Source organism: Jaculus jaculus, chromosome 15, assembly GCF_020740685.1.
Source record: "Jaculus jaculus isolate mJacJac1 chromosome 15, mJacJac1.mat.Y.cur, whole genome shotgun sequence".
Lineage (NCBI taxonomy): Eukaryota > Metazoa > Chordata > Mammalia > Rodentia > Dipodidae > Jaculus > Jaculus jaculus.
Genome location: NC_059116.1, coordinates 39173102 through 39192984, shown reverse-complemented (window position 1 = coordinate 39192984; position 19883 = coordinate 39173102). Strand labels below are relative to the sequence as shown.

General features: G+C 40.3%; 2 protein-coding genes and 1 pseudogene across 2 annotated transcripts in view; 1 reads left to right on the top strand and 2 right to left on the bottom strand.

The window, feature by feature from the left end:
- LOC123455051 (vomeronasal type-2 receptor 116-like) overlaps positions 1-1429 on the bottom strand; it is a 43844-nt gene extending 42415 nt beyond the window's left edge. Inside the window, exon 1 of the mRNA XM_045134738.1 lies at positions 1425-1429. Coding sequence (XP_044990673.1) covers positions 1425-1429 — 5 coding nt within the window. The remainder of the gene's footprint in view (positions 1-1424) is intronic.
- A 117-nt stretch (positions 1430-1546) lies between these two features.
- On the top strand, positions 1547-9820 carry LOC123455050 (annotated as a pseudogene).
- A 77-nt stretch (positions 9821-9897) lies between these two features.
- LOC123455049 (adhesion G protein-coupled receptor E1-like) overlaps positions 9898-19883 on the bottom strand; it is a 34198-nt gene continuing 24212 nt past the window's right edge. Inside the window, exons 4-5 of the mRNA XM_045134737.1 lie at positions 10648-10745; positions 9898-9909 (exon numbers count right to left, since the gene is read on the bottom strand). Of these exons, the coding sequence (XP_044990672.1) occupies positions 9898-9909; positions 10648-10745 (110 nt within the window). The remainder of the gene's footprint in view (positions 9910-10647; positions 10746-19883) is intronic.

Sequence of the window (19883 nt, the reverse complement as noted above, 5' to 3'; positions counted from 1 at the left end):
TTTCCGTAAGTGTTTTATCTATTGCATCATCTCCCTAGAAAACCATCCCTTTTATTCTGGAAACTTCCTTATAATGAATGACATACTCTCTGTAGAAGAGGGGAACAAAAAGAGCAAACAATAATCAAGTAAACCAGAAAAATAGCAAAAATTATAGAAATTACCATCCCTCTCAAAATAATAATCTTAAGCATCAATGTCAATCATCAATGAAAAGATGTGAAATAGATGACTAGATTAAACTATAAGAACCAGCTATCCCTTGTTTCCAAAAAAAGAAAAAAAACAGCTTATTGCGAGAGACAATTGAAGATAAAAAGGAAATCCAATATGTTACTTATTTATTTATTTTCAATGATAGAAAGAGAAAGAGAGAACATCAGGGACTCTAGTCACTGCATGGACTCCACATGCATTTACTACCCTGTGCATCTGGATTTACATTGGTACCGGGGAATAAAACCCAGATGGTTAGGATTTTCAGGTACACAACTTAACTACTGAGCCATCACTGGATCCTGGCAGCCAGCCTTCTAGAGAAATGAAAACTAGAATGGAGAGACAGCTTAGTGGTTAAAGTGTTTCCCTGAGAAGCCTAAGGACCCATGTTCAACTCTCCAGATCCCATGCAAGCCAGATGCACAAAGGTGAGGTAAATGCAAGGTCACACTTGCTCACTAAGTGGTGCAAGTGTCTGGAGTTCAATTGTAGTAGCTGAGGGCTTGTTATGCCAATTCTCTCTCTCTCTCTATCTCAAAAAAAAAAAGAGAAAAAAAAACAAAGAAATGGAAACTAAAAACAAGCTCTGAATGCATTCAAATACTTGGATACTAAACAGCATGCTCTGTGTGACTTGTGTCAGTGAAGGAGGAAATTAAAAAGTTATAGAAAAATTGAAAATGAAAGTCTAAGCTATTAAAATGTTTTGGGAAAGCCTCCTTGACTCTGAAATGCTTGCATTCTGAATGTATGTGAATCCAGAAACATGTGCTGAAGTCTCTCATCAACTTAAACAGGAGCTGGACTCCTTTTGACCATGGATGCAGCAGTCTCAGAATGCCTGAATGACTGAACTTGAGAAGACACTTTCTTATCTGTTCCTATTGGCACAGGCACACCAGAAACATACTCTTCTAAATGAAACATTTTTCAAATGAGCTGACACTTTACAACCTGAACGCTTTGAGGAGAGGGGTCAAGCCACTATGGAAAAGGGCTTCAGGTCATTGTTCCTGCTATGATGGTAGAAAAATACTTGGCTTCTTTGTTATTGTTCTAAAATTTTAACAAGACAATCTCCTTGTCCACAACTTCAGGTTGTTTCTTTTCTGGCAGACTTCGCATAGCTCCAGTTATTTATGTTTTGCATTTTATTCTCAATTCTCACCCTAGACCTGGATAAATGCAGCCAGCAGTAGCCATACGACATCCTGGATACTGTACTGCTTAGACATTCCCTCTGCCACATTAATTTATCTGTAACATGTAAACTAAGTCACCTACAGAGGCGGTAGACAGTTGCAATGGAAACAATGCAGAATGAAACATGAACGTGAGTCCAATTTGCACTGGAGCCCTTGCTTCCACCCAGGATGTCATGACTGTGATCTTCACTGGTGGCATGTCTGTCACCATCCTTCTCTTCCAGCCAGAGTGACCCATGCAGCTCTACTTACAGGACTCTGTGTCGTCTCTAGCTCAAATGTCCAAACTCCATGGAATCCTTCCCACAAACCATCTCTAAACTGATGGGCCACATGGTCACGTGTAGTCATAAAAATGATCCCATATTTCTGCTACTAATTTTCCATTTTACTGAAACTTGTAACTTGTCTGACAATGTATTTGATAGAAATAGAAAAAAAGAGGAAGAATGTTGTTGTGGTTTGATTCAGGTGTCCCCCATAAACCTAGCTGTTCTGAATGCTAAGTTCCCAGCTGATGGAGATTTGGGAATTAATGCCTCCTGGAGGGAGTGTATTGTTGGGGGCGGGCTTATGGGCTTTATAGCCAGTTTCCCCATGCCAGTGTTTGGCACACCCTCCTGTTGCTGTTGTCCACCTTCTGTTGGCCAGGGCGTGATGTCCACCCTCTGCTCATGCCATCGTTTTCCCCTGCCATCGTGAAGCTTCCCCTCGAGCCTATAAGCCAAAATAAATCTCTTTTCCCCAGAAGCTACTCTTGTTGGGTGATTTCTACCAGCAATGCGAACCGGACTGCAACAAATGTACACTGTCTCACAGTTTTAAAAGTATTAATTTCTCATGGTGGGACAGGTGACTTGGACCAGTGTATTTCATGGAATAGTCAGGCCAGAACCAAAGAAAAATGAATGTCAGTATTTCATTATCTTTCTTGCCCCCCTCCCCTTACTCTGTCTGGGCTCAGTGCCCTTGAGATGTTAACTCCAAAATAGGTCTTTACTCTCAGGTAATCTTCATGGACATGTCCCCACAGTCACACCTGGATCATGTGTCAGCTTCCTAGATCTTCTCCAAAATTACTCAGGTTCACAATGAAGAATAACCATCACACACACAAAATGAGTAAAATTAGATACATAAAGACAGAATAGTACAACAGATAACTACTGAAATTCAGAGGGTATTTAGAGATGTGAAGGGCAGATAGTAGAGCAGATAAGCACTGACATGAAGGGACATTCAGAGATGTAAAAGGAAGATATTACAGAAGATAACAACTGAAATATGTTGAATATTGGGGAATATTTTTGAAAATTGACCCTCTACAAACCTGAAACAGTTAGAAATAGGAAAATTTCCACACAGGTATGACCCACTATAACTAAAGCAAGAGGTTATTTAAAATTCTAAAGGGATGTGATTTAAAATAAAAAAAACATTATATTTATTTATTTGTCAGCAGGGAGAGATGAGGAGAGAAAGAGAGAGAGAGAGAGAGATTGAGAGAGAGAGAGAATGGTCATGCCGAGACCTTCAGGCATGCAAACGAACTCTAGGTACATATGCCCACCACTTTGTGCATCTGGTTTTGAAAGGGTTCTAAGGAATGGAATCCTGGTCATTGCGCTTTATATACAAGTGCCTTAAAACTCTGAGCCAGTTCTCCAGCCCAAGCAATGTGACTCAAACAGCAGTAAAAAAACTTCTAGTATAGTCGGATGTTATGGCACACAGCTTTAATCTCAGAACTCTGGAGGCAGAGGTAGGAGGATCACCATGAGTTCGAAGCCACCTTGAGACTACATAATGAATTTCAACTCAGCCTGGGCCAGAGTGAGACCCTATCTTGAAAAACCAAAAAGAGAAGGTAAAAAGAAATGTCCTAGCAACAAGAATAATAAAAAATCTCAGGGCTGGATGCACTAACTACTGACTTCTACCAAAATTTTTGGGAGGATTAACATCATTGCTCCTTTAACTATAATAGAAAGCAGAAAGGGAGCATAAGTTTGAAATCACCTTGAGAAGTTTAGTATACCCCAGATTCCCAAACCACGTAAGATATGAGAAGGTAATTACATTCCAGAAGATGATACTGTTGCAGTCGCTTTCTCATTGCTAAGACAAAATGCCTGACTATAAACAGCTTATGGGAGAACAGGCCTTACTTTAGCCTACAGCGTCAAGAGGACATTTCACCATAGTGGGGAAAGCATGGCACAGCAGGCAATCAGCTCACATCTTCCTTCATCAGCAGCAGGGAGGGAGCAGTGAGAGTGAGCTAGCTCGTAAGTGAACACCCAGTAGGTCTGGACTAATAAACTTCAAGGTCTGACCCTGTGACACACCTCGTCTAGCAAGGCTCAACATTCCAAAGGCCCCTCCAGTTGGGGATTAGGTATGAGGCCATGTCACAAACATATGAGGCTACTGAGAATACAGTCAAAAGCTTCAGAGCCCACATGATGGGCCTGAAAAAAACCATAGAGGACATAAAAGAAAGTACAAAGAGCTCTCACCATGTGGAGAGAAGGAGGGGGTAAAGAGCCCATGTGGAAAGTTGGGGTTAGGGGTTCTCCCCTCAGCTCAGCCCAGCCAGGCCAACCCAAGGAGAACTTCAACACAAGTGATGAATAGACCAAGAAGAAAAAAAAAGGCTTGTACCCTCGCATACATCTGTTTATATCCTTATAGCGGTGGGCCCTACCTTCTGTCTCAGGTGATCCAGAGTCAATGACTGGTCTGGGCTAACGACTATCTCAGGAAGAGACTAGCCATGACACAAATTTCTTGACCAAACACAATGTTAGGATGAGATTTAAATGCCAGGAGAGAGCTCCCCCCAGAAGGGGTCCTAGTTGTGTGTGGAAAAACAGATCTAGGGGAAAGTTGTGATGTCAGATCATCATCTCTAGTAAGTGGAGACTGCAAGGATAGGCCCAAAGACATTCCTGCTTCTTACTTTCAGGAGCCCAGTTACCCTAGCTTCCTAACAGAGCTGCCTTACTCTCTCACTGGGACTAAAGGTGTACACTACCATGCCTGCCTCTAAAACTGCTGTCAGGAATCTGGGAGTTTCCATAAACAGCATAACATAGTTCTTCCAAACCTAAAGGTGTTCCCAATCTCATTTTCACGTTCAATGCTCTAAAAGCAACCAGAGAGGACATTGGTATTGATATTTATCACAGTGCATAGTGTACTTATTATTTCATTAGTAACATTTTTTCAGTTTTTGTAAGACAAATTAGTACTATTTTTACTTTTTTCTTTGGTTTTTAAAGGGAGGGTTTCACTGTAGCCCCAGCTGACCTGAGATTTACTATGTGATCTGAGGGTGGCATCTAACTCACAGTAATCCTCCTACCTCAGCCCCTTGAGAGCTGTTTTTGAAGACATGTAACTCCACCCCCAGTGAACAAACTAATATTATAAAACCATAATCTTATTTTTAAATTATCTGTGCAATGTCATATATTTTACCAGTTGCTTTTCAGCAGTGAATGTGCATTGTAGGGAAGAACTATAAAGCAAAGGGCATTCCCTACATCCTACATTCAGTCATGGCATGTGGGCCTTTCTAATCATGGAATGATGCATATCTTTTAGGTTTATGCTTTTCTAAAGAGCATGCATTTTATTAGCCCTATTGGAGATGTAGTGAATATGAACCAGAAAGGACAAGAAAATGGTGAGTATGATGTCCTCAACATTTGCCATTTCCTCAATGATCTGAAGGTGAAAATAGGAGAGTTTTCCCCACAGTTGTATTTATCTGAAGACATGGCATAGTGGGCCAAGGAAGTAGACAGGTGGATTGTCCCGTGGTGGTGCTTTACACTAGACATTAATAACTATGCTCTTGTGGAATGTGTGTTTCTTCATCATGTATTTATTCCATAGCTATACTCGGTAAAATTTTTAAGTATTTGACAAAAACTGTAATTTTCATGAATTTGTTTCCATATGATTTTATAAAGACAGTATACAACATAACAAAATTACTATGATCATCAAGCACTAAAAATAAGTTTTTCATAGTCTAATCTGCTAAAATTGTCTGGTTTGATAGCAGTATCTTAGATTTCTTTCCCTGACACGTATCTAAATTCCTCAGATCCTGCCTTCATTGTGCAGTGTGCTGTTCTATCCTGGGTTCAGGAAATCCCATCAGGAGGGATAATCATCCTACTGCTTCGAATGTTATAGGTTCCCAAAAGATGAGATTTCCAATGAGACAGGTAACTGCATGCAAGTAAACCATTTTAAGAACTGAACATTATTTATCTCCAGAGTTTAATTACACACATGGTATTATTGTACCTATTTTTATTGATTTTCAGTATTCCCAAGGTGATCTGCATACCCGAGTCCTCCACTTCCTCGCCCATCCCATTTCCAGCAGGTTCCAGCTAAAGAGTAGGTGTGCAGACTTAGTGTATTTGCACTGGCATGCACCCAGTAATGTAGGACCATGGGTAGGTGGACTTCCCGTTATCTTTTAGTTCCCTAAGGGGAGGGAGGGAAAAGAACAGAGATGGAAACTGAAGATGGACCAATCAGAAACTGTCGTGAATATACACACAACATGAGCTGAAGCCAGCATTTGAATCATAAAGCTTTATGGTGGGAGAGGATTTTGGAAACTGATCTTATGTGCCAGGGGAGTTACAGGCGGAAATAATTATTAACATAATTATAATGAGCTAAAAATTTTAACTGAATTCTCTTCATTCCATAACATGTTTTAAGCTTTTTGCAAGCAGCCTTTGTACACAAAGACAACTTTACAAAATCCAAATCTCTTCAGACCCTACTTCCCTTTCTCTTCCCATATCCTCCCTCTGGTGAATCCCTTTCCTTCCCAAGTAGACTCTCTCCTGTCTTAATGTCATCATTTATTCATCCTTTGGACATCTCTTGTATATGTCTTGGGTAGGTAGGGTCAGCCACTGTGTGGTAATAAATACCATGGCCATTTTGTTTCTGAAAGACAGTATTGAAAGCAGTCCTCCCCTTCTTGGGCTATTATTTCTTTCCCAACACCTTACCTTGACCCTGACCTTAGAGGGTGAGATATAATGCCTTACTTAGTGCTAGATACTTCCCTGTCTCTGCCCAGCACTTTGATGAGTTTTGAGTGTCTGTAGTGGTCACCACAACCTAAAACTGGAAGCTTCACTAAGTAAAGTGAAAGTAGCATTAGTATATGAGCATAAATACATATCTATTTAACCTGACAACCTGAGTAGCCCCCACCCCAGAGATTATGACCTCCATAGTTAGAGGATTTTGATTAAGTTTTCAGTGTCAGACACGAATTATCTCCCACAACGCTGGCCTGAAATCTACTCAGAGATAATTTGATCCCCACACAACAAACATGACACTTTTGCAGCAGTTGGTAGATTTTGTCTAGATAGCCAGGCATAAAAATTACAATATCCACTACTGGTTAACATTCTTGGTGGCTGGTTTTTCTCAAACAAGCTGCAGAGCATGTTTAAAAACTCTTCTATAGAGGGGCTGGAAACATGGCTTAGCAGTAAAGGTGCTCTACCTACAAAGCCAAAGGACCTCAGTTCGATTACCCGGTACCCAAGTAAGTTAGATGCACAAGGTAACGCAAGCATCTGGAGTTCATTTGTAGTAGCTGGAAGCCCTAGTGTGCCCATTCTCTCTCTCTCTTTCTCTCTCTCTGCCTCTTTCCCTCTCTCAACTAGGTAAATGAAAATTAAAATAAACTACAAAAACTCTTCCGTAGGACTTGATAATGAAGATGGCATTAATGTAGATACAATGTCAAAATTGGGAATAGGGCACATATAAACAATCTTCTAATACCAGTGGATAAAGACAGAAAAATAATAATTAAAATGATGCTCTATTATAAAGGAACTCATAATATTGCAGTTATGCAAATGATACTATCATGTTAAATATGCAATCCAAATGGAATGACTAGTTAAATAATTTAGCAGTGGCTAAATACTAGGCTATTGAGTTTTTTGTTTTTTGTTTTTTTTTTTTTTTTTTTTTTTTAGTTTCTACTCAATATGCATCTTTTATGTGAAAAACAAACTGAGAATGTTGGTAGATACATGTGCTATATAAAATTATAGGATACTTCCTAAATGTTTACATATGTCTATAAATTTAATTAACATGATTAAGAAACATAAAGAGCATTTGGATAACTGGAATCAGAGCTATCTTTGGACATAGTTAGCAGCATATATTTGTAAAATATTTGCCACCAAAACATGAAAACCTGAGTTCAGATCTCCAGAACCAACAAAAAGACAAGAGCAGTAGCAAATTTGGAGAGGTGAAAAGAGTGGGACTCTAGAATTTGGTGTCTAACTAGTCTAGTCCAAGTGTTGCGCTCCAGATAAAGTAATGTACCCCAACTCATGAATAAGGTGGACAGCAATTGAGGAGGCCACCCAGTGCAGAACTCTACTCTCCAAATTCCATACACACACAGGTCCATGCACACACAGAAAGAAACATGTAAAACACACATGCATGTGTTTGTACATGCACACACACATATGCACCACATACACACATGCACACACACAAAAGAAATAAAGGTGTGTTCATCATTGTACATATTCAATATGCAAAGATATTCAACAAATTTATCTTATGAACAAATGTATTTAAGATTAAATATTAACATATGTCATAGCAAAAACTCCATCTTACAGGTAAGAGTAATGACTTCTTCCTTCTTTCACCACATGTCATCTTTATTCCTTGGGAATTTTGTAACAGATTTTTCTCATCCTACTTTCTCAATAAGGTCTTGAATAAATTAACAAGACAAAGGATTATGGAGGTTGAATTTAATAAAATGCATAGATACTATCCATGTCCTCTCAAAATTAATTTGCACCAAGATGATGGTGTACAGCTTTCGGTGATAATTATATCCTGGTGTCCATTTTCATTCAGAGAATTACTATCACTTAATGAGATAAAGGTGGAAGATTTGAATGTCCCTACTGTGAATATATAACAGAGCTCCACCTAGAGTCGGTGAGTAGAATGCACCAGCTTTCACACTAGCCTTGGAATGTACAGTCTGCACAATTCCATATATTACATATGAAATTTATAAATTATCTAGTTTAAGCTATTTTCCAATGTCTTATTGTGACAAGAATAGCCCAGGCAGACATGGAAATCACTCTTTAACACCAGGATGGCCTCAAATTCTCAGAGATATACAAAGCTTTCCCTTCCAAGTGACTGATTTAAGGTGTGCCCCACCACATCAAGCAGTTAAGACTTTTATTATGACACTAAATGTGTTCATAAAAGGAGTATTATGATAATTAAACTATTTCATATATGTGAGATAACAGAAAATAATAATATTTCCTAGGAGTCCCTCACATTAATTAATTTTGAGTCATGTCTTCAGGATAAGCCACTTATCTTGCTGTCAATGGCAACACAGATGGAACAGTTTTCTAACATGCTGGACACACTTATGTGAGACATCAGTGACACATGAAAACTGGAGCTGTACTGATGAGTCTTTGCTCTCTGCCTCAGACATGGAGCAGTGTGTGAAGTGTGCAGATGACCAGTACACGAGTGTAGAGCAAACCCACTGCCTGCAGAAATCTGTGACCTTATGAAGACCACTTGGGGATGACTCTGGCCTGTCTGGCTCTGGTCTTAACTGTTCTCACAGCTGCTGTTTTGGGGATCTTTGTGAAGCACCAAGACACTCCCATTGTGAAGGCCAATAACCGCACCCTCAAGTATATCCGGCTTATCTCCCTCATATGCTGTTTCCTCTGTTCCTTGCTCTTCATTTTATGTCCCAGCACTGCCACCTGCATCCTGCAGCAGATCACATTTGGAGCTCCCTTCACTGTGGCTGTCTCCACTGTCTTGGCCAAAACAGTTACTGTGGTCCTGGCCTTTAAGGTCACTGCTCCAGGAAGAAGGATGAGGGGCCTGATGTTATGAGTGGCACCTAATGTCATCATTCCTTCCTGCACCCTGGTCCAACCTATCCTCTGTTCAGTGGTCTGGGACCCTCTGCTCCCTTTATCAACACAGATGCATACTCTGAACATGGATACATCATCATCTGCAACAAGGGCTCAGTTAGTGCCTTCTACTACCTCCTCGGATTCCTGGGATCTCTGGCCATAGTGAGCTTCACTGTGGCTTTCTTGGCCAGGAACATGCCTGACACCTTCAATGAAGCCAAGTTCCTGACCTTCAGCATGCTGGTGTTCTGCAGGGTGTGGGTCACCTTCCTCCCTGTCTACTAAAGCAGCCAAGGGAAATTCATGGTGGCTGTGTAAGTCTTTTCAGTCTTGGCCTCCAGCTGTGAGCTACTGGGCTGCATCTTTGTCCCCAAATGCTAAATTATTTTAGTACAATGAGATAGGAATTCTCTTCACAAAGCCAAGTATAAAACCAATTCTTAAATCTATATCTTTCCTTAGATCTTAATCTAAGGTTACAATATAGATTGAAGATAACATAGCCCTTTTAAAACCAAATATGGTTTCTGTACCCCCACACAAGTTTCATTTGTTCCCAATGATGGTTATGTATCATATTAAGTGGTTTAACATGAATTACTTAAATAAGTCAAATCTTGAATCACAAAGACAGTGATTTGTAAGGAGTTATAAAAAAGAATATTACACACAGGGACATCACCTATCCATGAACTGAAGTTGGGCTCAATCTCACTGGGTGCCCATAGGATGATGAAGATAGTGGTATGTACTGAGGAAGAATATGGTTTGGTGTGATATGAGGGCTTGGATTCTGCAAATCTTGGTATGGTCTTGTATTTTTATCAACAAAAAATGTTCATTAGTGAAATATTGCAGCCATGAGGAAATGAATTCATTATTAAATTGAACTCATTACCTATATTTGTTCTTAAAGGCTGACCATCATAAATAACTGTAGATATGAAATTCTCATGAAGGAAATCCTTGCATCTTGCATGCATATTTGTTAACACGGGATAGTAATGGCCGTGTGTGTGTGTGTGTGTGTGTGTGTGTGTGTGTGTGTGTGCCGTGTCAGTGGTGTTTTTTGGTAACTTGTCTCCCAAGAGTCCTTGGGAAGAGACATACTTCACAGCATAAGAGAGATGTCAAGAATCAGTCATGAAGAGATGTGCCCTAATGGGTTGTAGTAACAACTGCACCCTCAATCTGCATTCCCATCTCACCTTGAGGTTTGGACCCACATGCATTCCCACTGCTATGATAATCTTCATCACCAGTCCACCATCCACGGCCACATTTTGACTCTTAAACAGCTCAATAGCTACAATAATACAAAGTGGATTTCAAATGTAAGAATGATGCATGTTTGCAGGGGTTCTGGAGGTTTCCACAAGTTTATGAATCCAAATTTTAGGTCCTGTTCCATTTTTTAAAATGTTTTTCTTTGTTTTATGTTTATTTATTTATTTGAAAGTGACAGACAGAGAAAGAGTCAGAGAGAGGAGAGGGAGAGAGAGAGAGAGAGAGAGAGAGAGAGAGAGAGAGAGAGAGAGAGAGAGAGAGAGAGAGAGAGAGAGAGAATGGACACGCACGAACTCCAGATGCATGCGCCCCCTTGTGCAGCTGGCTAACGTGGGTCTTGGGGAATCGAGCCTCGAACCAGGTTCCTTAGGCTTCACAGGCAAGCACTTAATCTCTAAGCCATCTCTGCAGCCCTAAGCCATCTCTCCAGCACAAGCCATCTCTCCAGCCCCTGTTCCATTTTTTTCATCACAAGTCAATTTTAATTTGAAGTGAACAAACATTTATGATCTTAACTTCTATTGGTGTTTCCAAAAGCATCATCCATACTATATACAGCTATTCTGTGAAAGCAAAAATTAATATATTTTACTCAGACATAGAAAGTGGACCAACAGAATCCATCTGCTGCTTCAATACTGTTCTCGTTTTAAGAAAGTGACAAAAATGAACTCTGGCAGGATAAATTATGAATTATTAAGTTTATTTAGGGAGAAATCACAAATTATGGGGATTATTTAAGGGATATTGTGATATAACAAGAGGGCTAGAGCCAAGTCATAATCACACAGGAAATAGGAAACATGCTGTCATGTGGAAAACACTGTATGGTTTATCATTTAAGAAAAATTGCGCATTTTTTTCAGAAAGACAGATATAGAGCCATAAACACATGGAAGGGAGTTCATAAAGCCCATTTGAGGGAAATGAGGCTTCCAAGAAAATACTGGAGTAGAGGCGCAAGCACATGGAGAATACATTGTAGGAGCTTGTGTAGGGAGACTTAGAAGAAACACACATAGTATCCACTTTATGTTTCTCCACTGGAAGAATTTTAAGAGGGAAAATGATGGGAGCTTAAGGAAGAATAACAAAGTGAAAATATCAAAGCAGATACCAGGAAATTTAGATGAGAAATAGTAAGGAGGAAAGAGCTGTACCCATTTTTATCCCAGGTTTAGAGACACAGGTAACAGGCCTGGAGTTAGTGAAAGCATCTACATGGTAGGTCTGGGGTGTAGTGGAAATAGACACATGGTAGATTTAGAGACCAGAGGAAAATCATACACATACTTAAAGTGAGAAACTGACACACAGTAAAAGCAAGCAAAAAAATAAAGTTCCTCCAGACCAAGAAACAGAATTGTATTCTCCAGGATGGGTGAGGGGAGAGGCCAGCCACACATCTACACCTCTGGCCCAAGCAAGTAGAGGCAGGCAGAGAGGGAATCCAGAGAGAGTGACAGGAAGAAGACCACAGCCTTTATAGTACAGAGATGTATTCTTTTGTCAGATTCAGGTATGCAAGGGGAAGACCCTATTGGTTTGTTGATTTGGAGTGAGGACCCAAGGGCCAGCCCACCTGGATGTTCTCTCTAGGTGGCATGCTATATTGTGGGCAGTAGGGGAGGGCACTACACATCAGTCCAATCAGGCACAAGTTCCTTTCCTGCCAAGAGTTCTACTGTGTGCCAGAGAAAAGGGGCAAGTGGAATGATGTCTCTTTTGGTCTCTCTTGGCTTCAATTTCTAGATGAAACTGCTTCAAAGAAATGAAATTTCTCTGATTCTCCTCCAAGAGGATAAAACTAGGTATGAAAAATAGCAAAGATTTTGGAACCCAGAGCATGCAACATGATATAGATTAGTTCAATGACTTGCCACTGATGATGTTATTTTGGGACAAGATGTACCATCTGGAGCGTCATGAGACTTAATGTGTAGGCAATGGCCCATGGGGAAGAACCTGATATGGTTACTAGCCTTGGAGAAACATTACAGTCTGGGCTTTAAACATCAGAATCAAGGTAAAATTGAAAAGGTGAATCACTTCAACTCATTCTCACCTTAATATTGCTTCATCATTCCTATAGGGTCTCACTGGCCTTTCAGTGTGATGACACATGAGCCATTGTCAATTCTGTACTGGCTTTAGGAAAGTACATGTGTAAATTAAATGTTTGAGTCAGTGTCAACGACAGAGGAGCAAAGATAGCACAGTGTAGTGTATTAGTTGGCCTAGCATTCATGGGACCGTAGTTTAATCCCCAGTATCAAAAAAAAAAAAAGATTCAAAAATATATCCTAGATGGTTTAGTCAGTGTGGTAGTTTGAATTTATATCCTTCAGTAGGCTCAAATGTTTTATTAAAGCTTGTTACTTCCATTTCAAGCCATCAGACTGGAAGGGGTGTCACTGTGGGTGGCTCCTGGGGTCCAGCCCTAAGGTGTTACTGGGAGCAGACCTGAATTCCTGTCTAAGGTATGCACAATGAGTTCTACTTTTGTTCCCTGTAGTTTAGGTGCTGATTTTGCTTTGGTTTTGGTGATACTGGTGGTGGTTTTTCTCCCTTTCACCATTAAGGAACATCCCCTGGATCTGTCTGCCTGAAATAAGTCACTTCCACCCATCAACTCTCTCTGGTTTGCAGGTTCATCCACCAGTGTGGAGCCGAGTACACAAGACGGTAATGACATCATGTGAGTGTTCCTCCTTGTTTGAGTGAAACTGGGGATATATACCTTAAATGATGAAGAGAGGAACATAAGGGGCTGGAGAGATGGCTTAGTGGTTAAGCGCTTGCCTGTGAAGCCTAAGGACCCCGGTTGGAGGCTCGGTTCCCCAGCACCCACGTTAGCCAGATGCACAAGGGGGCGCACGCGTCTGGAGTTCGTTTGCAGTGGCTGGAGGCCCTGGCACGCCCATTCTCTCTCTCTCTATCGGCCACTTTCTCTCTCTGTCTGTCACTCTCAAATAAATAAATAAAAGTCAAAATAAATTTAAAAAAAAAAAGAGAGGAACATAAAAAAAGAGAAAAAAGTAATTCATATTTTCTATACTTTGGAGAAAATGATTTTTCAAATACAATGGAATTTTATCTGTGAATTTCAAATAATGCAAAACCACATAAAACCCAGTATTAACCATCTGATCCACCTTTACATGTGCACTTCCTTGTCATTTACCCACTGTGAGGCCATCACACCACCCATCTCCTGAGATGACTCATCTGCCCAACTGAAACTCTGCACTCGCCAAAGCAACTATAATCACTGATCATTCTTCTGCAATAGGATACTCAATTGTCCCAATGGTACATTGTGATATCACTGTTGGTGATGTTGGTAATGTTATATTATGATTTGTGATGGCACAATGGGGATTGATTGGTCAGATCATCATGGGAAATTGTGGTTGGTATACAGTGTTAGGTATTGCAGTGGTATTTGTAATGTCAGTCAGGTGGGAATTTTCATGTCAGAGTTGGCTTTTGTGTTGACATAGAGGAACATTGTGGTATTGCATCAAGACCTGTTGCAGTAACAGCAGGGTCTCTTATGGAACACTGGGGAATTCATATGATGTGACACTAAGAAATTGTGATTTCAATGGGAGAATTATGATGTCATAGTAAAGAAATACATATCACATTTGAAGATTGTTATTCTTTCTATCACCTCTTCCGAATTAGACCCTGAGCCTTGGAAGATGTGATTGAGATGTTTCTTAGTACTCCAGTCACTTCTTTTAACACTATGATACCTTCTGAGTCATCCCAAGGTCACTTCCATCTGAAAAGAGAAGATTCTCTACCCAAAGTGAGAGTAGCCTTAATATAAGGGTATGAATATTAAGAGAAGTGCTTATTGGGCATTTTGATAAGCATAGTATATACATTTATCCAGACATCAGCAGATGTTACACCCCTAAGGTTCATGACTACCCCTGTTTTAAGTTTTCAGTGTCATGGTTGTATTCCTCCCCATGGAGCAGGCCTCCAGTCCAACTGGAGGGAAGTTGGTTTCCACCATGACAGACATGCCACTATCGCACCTATTGGCTCATTTGGCCTGGCTGGCCAATTATAAGGCTTCCAGTGTCCACTGTTGAGTACCTTCACTGGTGGTATCTCTTTCTCCCATTGAACTACATGTAGAATGGCTTCTTCCAGCTTTCTGTCAGCTGGTCTACATGGAGGAGGTTATCAGCTCAGTTCCAGCAGGATTTCTCAGTGGCCTTGCAGCACAAGTATGTGGAGTCTTTAGCAATAAATTCTTCCCATCTATTCCTGGTGGAAAACCAAGGGCCTCGGCAATGGCCTATAATGTTTTGGGGCATCAGGGACCTCCCTGGCCAACAACTCACTGGAGGTATCCCATCCCTGGCACTGAAACTTTTCTAACGATGATCTATGGCTCTTGAGTATTCCATTGTCCAAAACTGGAGGATTCCATATGATTTATTTGTATCCTCTTAGATTTTGATTAGCCCTCCCTCCACCTTTGCTTTACTCAATCTCTTCCCCTGACCTCACTTTGGGCCTTTTCACCCCCGTTAATCTATTCTTCTACTTACATATATACAATGCCAACCTATTAAGTACCCTCCTCCCTTCCTTTCTCTTCCCTTTATATATCCTTTTAAACTTGTGTATAGATGCCATAACTACATTATAGATTCATCAATTGAATGGTGTCTGTGATGATTCCATTTCCAAACTATTATGAATAAAGCAGCAACAATCTTGCCTGTACAAGTTTATCTATAGTGAAGACTTAAACATTTAGGTCATATACCTCTGTATCAACTGATCCATGTACTTTTAGATTTTTATTTAGTCTATTAATCCAAAAATTTGTTGTATGGTAAAATCAGGATAAGAACCCTGAACGCTGATTTCTATGGTACAAGCTTACATTCCTGAACCCCCATCCAAACAAATGAATAATAAGTATTATATTTTCTACAGATTTGACAGGACTTTTAATTTGATTTTTTTGTTTATTTATTTTGGTTCCTTGAGGTAGGGTCTCTCTCTGGCTCAGGCTGACCTGGAAATAAATATGTAGTCTCAGAGTGGCCTCAAATTCACAGTGATCCTTCTACCTCTGCCTCCCAAGTGCTGGGATTAAAGTCATGAACCACCATTCCTTGCTTAATTTGACTTTTTTTTTTTTTTTGATGGTACCAATTTTGACTCATGTCAGATGGAATTTTTATGTAGTTTTATTTGTGTATCCTTGATGGCTAGAGAACTTGAACATAATTTAGATGTTTATTTTCCATTGGTATTTCTTTGAAAACTGTCAACTAAGTTCTTTACACCATTTTATAACTAGGCAGATTGATTTTTATTGCTTAGTTTTTACTATATTATGGTTGTTACATTCTATATATTTCACCTCATCCAGATTTGTGTGGTTGTACTTTTTAGTTTCAAGTGATCTTAATGGTTGAGTCTTATTCCCTGAGTTGTTGCATTCTTATTCAGCATACCCTTGAAATGCTTATATGTTGGAATATTATCCCTAAATTTCTTTCTGACTAATTTGACTTTTGTGTCTTATTCTGAGGTCCTTGAGCCCTTTGAAGAAAATTTTTTCTTTCTTTCTTTTTTTTTTTTAATGAGAAAGTATTCTCTATTTTCATTCCACCTGTGATCATCAACTTCTGTAGCAGTTTGTTGAAAATGATGTCTTTTCTCGAGATTGAATTTTGCCTTTGTCAAAGATCAGCAGGATGCAATTACTGGAATATCTATTTGGGGCTGGATAGATGGCTTAGGTGTTAAGGCCTTGTGTGAGAAACTTAAGGACCCATGTTCCACTTTCAAGATCTCATGTTAGCCAGATGCAGAAAGATGAGGCAAGCACTAAATTTCTATCGTAGTGGCTGAGGTGTGCCAATTCTGTGTGTGTGTGTGTGTGTGTGTGTGTGTGTGTGTGTGTGTGCCTGTCTGTCTCTCCTGCTCTCTCTAAAATAAAAGTAAAAATAAAATAGAATGTATGTTTGGAATATCTATTACATCTAACTGCTCTATGCTTCTGTGTTTTGATCAGTAACATTTTTTTTTTTTTTTTTGGTTTTTCGAGGTAGGGTCTCACCCTGGCTCAGGCTGACCTGGAATTCACTATGTAGTCTCAGGGTGGCCTCGAACTCTCGGTGATCCTCCTACCTATGAGTCTGGATTATTAAGGGGAATATAGGGCTCAAATTAAGTCTAATGTGAGCTTTAATAAGATTGGGTAGTAGATTTACTACATAGATACTGTTAGAAAATAAGTTGAATGGCTCCTGAATAGTATGTAGAGCTAGAACAGCTGTAAAAAGCTCTTTGTACTGTGTTAATCCCTCTATTTTCTGAGAGATTGACTTGATGAGCTTAGGTTTGACCCCAATTTAAAGGGGGGATATACAACCAGGGAAGCCCCCAGGCATCCCCCATCTGTAAAAGCAATGAGGAAGTTAGGGTTGGGTTGAGGTAGGATAAGCCTGGGGGGTCTCCACTCTAACCTAGAAAAAGAGCTTATCCACTTATGAGGGCCGTAATTGTAGTCGATGTTACCCAGGAACTCTTTAAGTGTCATGGTGACCCTTATATTATTTCTTTGGAGCCAAGTGAAATCAGTTATCTTATATGGGGTAATAATGGAGTGAGGTTTAATACCAAAGAATTTAATGGCAGTTTTCCTTTATTTAATGATTTAATCAGCTACTTGGTTACTTAAAGAAGAGACCCTACGGGCCCCACCAATCGAGAGGTGAATCTACTGAATTGGCTCACCCTTTTGCGCCAATGGGGTAGTGATCAGGGTCTCCTCAGGGAAAAGGTAGAGGGAGATCAGGGTTGAATCGTTTGAGATTACTGTCATCTATGGCCTCTTGGACTCTATGGAGGACTTGTCTCTGCCCAGGTGTTAGGGTTACTTGGGACGAAAGATTAAAACCCCTTAGTAGGTTGTAAAAGGGGGATAATTCCTCAATAGTTATAGGTATCCAGGGCCTCTTCCAGTTAATTTGTCCCAAGAACTTCTGGAATTGAGGCAAGTTGTATGAATTCTGAATATAAAGTTGTGGTTTAACAGGTGAAACTGTATCTAGGGTAAGGATCAAGCCCAATATCTTAAAGGGAGGCAGTTTAAACATTTATTAGGAGCTACTTTAAAGCTGTGAGTATGAAGGATAGTTAGACATTGGTGGGTAAGATCCTGGAGTGTGGAGGAATCTAGGCACCCAAGAATAATATCATCCATATAAATATCAAACAGGGTATTGGGGAGATTGATAAGAGAAAAGAAAATGGATGACAAGTAATATTGACAAATGGGTGGGCTATTGCTCATGCCCTGAGTTAAGACAGTCCACTCAAATCTCCTATCTGGACCACTAAACTTAACAGCAGGTACAGATAATAGAAACTTTTTTAAGTCTCGTGGATGGAGAGGGATATAGAAGAAGTAAACTTTAATATCAATGATAGTAATATGGTATATATTGGGAATAGTTGGGATCCATGGTAGTCCCCTCTGGGGGGTTTTGAAGGGGATTATGTGTTTATTGATCTTCCTTAAATCATGTAAAAATCTCCAGGACCAATTATGCTTTTTTATAACAAAGACTGGAGAGTTCCAGGGATTAGTGGAGGGACGGATATGTCCGGCCTCCAACTGTTGATTAATAAGTATGTGGGGTTGGTATAACCTAGAAGAAGGGAGAGGCTACTGTTTAACCCTTATGGGATCCCCTGGTCTCCACTGGATTTTAAATTGAGGGGGGCTGGGCAGTGGCACTTAAAATTAGGGGTGTTTATTGGAGTACATTTGTCTGAGTTGCTCAAAGTAAGGGTCATCTCTATAATTGGGATGACATTCCCTCCCTTTTTCAAACTGTTGCTGGTATAATTTTTATCTAACAAATCATTATAAAAGGCCTTATGATCAGTAGTGATGAAGGCCTCGGCATCTCCAAGGATGTCTTGTCCCAGTAAGTTAGTAGTGAGCCCAGTCACCATGAGAGTGTGGACTTCTCCCCTGTCCCCAAGTGGGTTAGTCCAAGGGAGCCACGTGGCAGTCTCCCAGGAGGTGGATTGACCTCCAACTCCCAGTAGGGGAGGGCTGGGCACAAGCTGCCAGGAGGGGTGCACTTCCTCCTTTCTCAGCTGTCAATGAGAAATTTGAATCTTTTATTTTTATTTTTTTATTAATTAGTTTTGTATTCAGCATAAGTTTGGTACCATTATTAGGCTCATCCGTGACCTACCCCCTCCACATTGGCCCTTCCTTCTTGAGGTTTATGGGTCATGTATTGTGGAGGTAGCCCACACTTATGGGTAGGATCAATGTCTTTACATGTCTTGACCCAACATGTGGCTCTGACATTCTTTATGCCCCCTATTCTGCCAAATTTCCCTGAGCCGTGTTGGGTTCATTTTTGGTCTGCTTAAGTGATGAGGTGTTTGGGGGCCTCTGAGACTCTGGCTCTCTGATTTGGTAGGAGTTGATTTTTCACTGTGTTTGTCTCATGCCCCATTGTGCTGGTATCCAGTTCATCAGGAAAACAGCACCCTTGCTTGTTTTGCCAGTTTTAACTACTTTCAGCTAGGATTCTTTTGAGGTATGATGGAGTGGAGAAGAAGATTCTCCAATGGAGGGTAAGTTAGCACCAAGACAAATGAGATAACCCTTACTTTTTTAATAGAGAATTTAATAAGTGTAGGCCTTCTTGTAGCACATGATTAATATTAGCTTGATATTGGAGAGTGGGCTTACGTTTGGATATGGTTCTGACTTGTTTCCCAGCTCCAACTATAGGCCCCATACCACTAAAGGGATCAGTTAGCCAAATCAAGAGCAATTGGTTCCTCACCATGGCTGTGTGCCTCTATTGCATTTGTGTGGGCATCACAACAGGCTATTTGCTGCTAAGTAGGTTATACCATGAGTTGCTTGGACAGATATTGATCATTTTCCCCCAGTTGCCTATGTAGGACCTTCTGACACTAAACATGCTGACTGTCTGGGGACTGACTCTCTTCTAGCTTCCAGCCATGCCATTCCATTTTATGTGTCAACTGCTTATGGTGCCTTCAGCAGTAGGGTCTTATCACTAACCTTTGGTGGGTCATCAAGTACTCTGCCTTTTAGGAAGCCTTGTAGGTC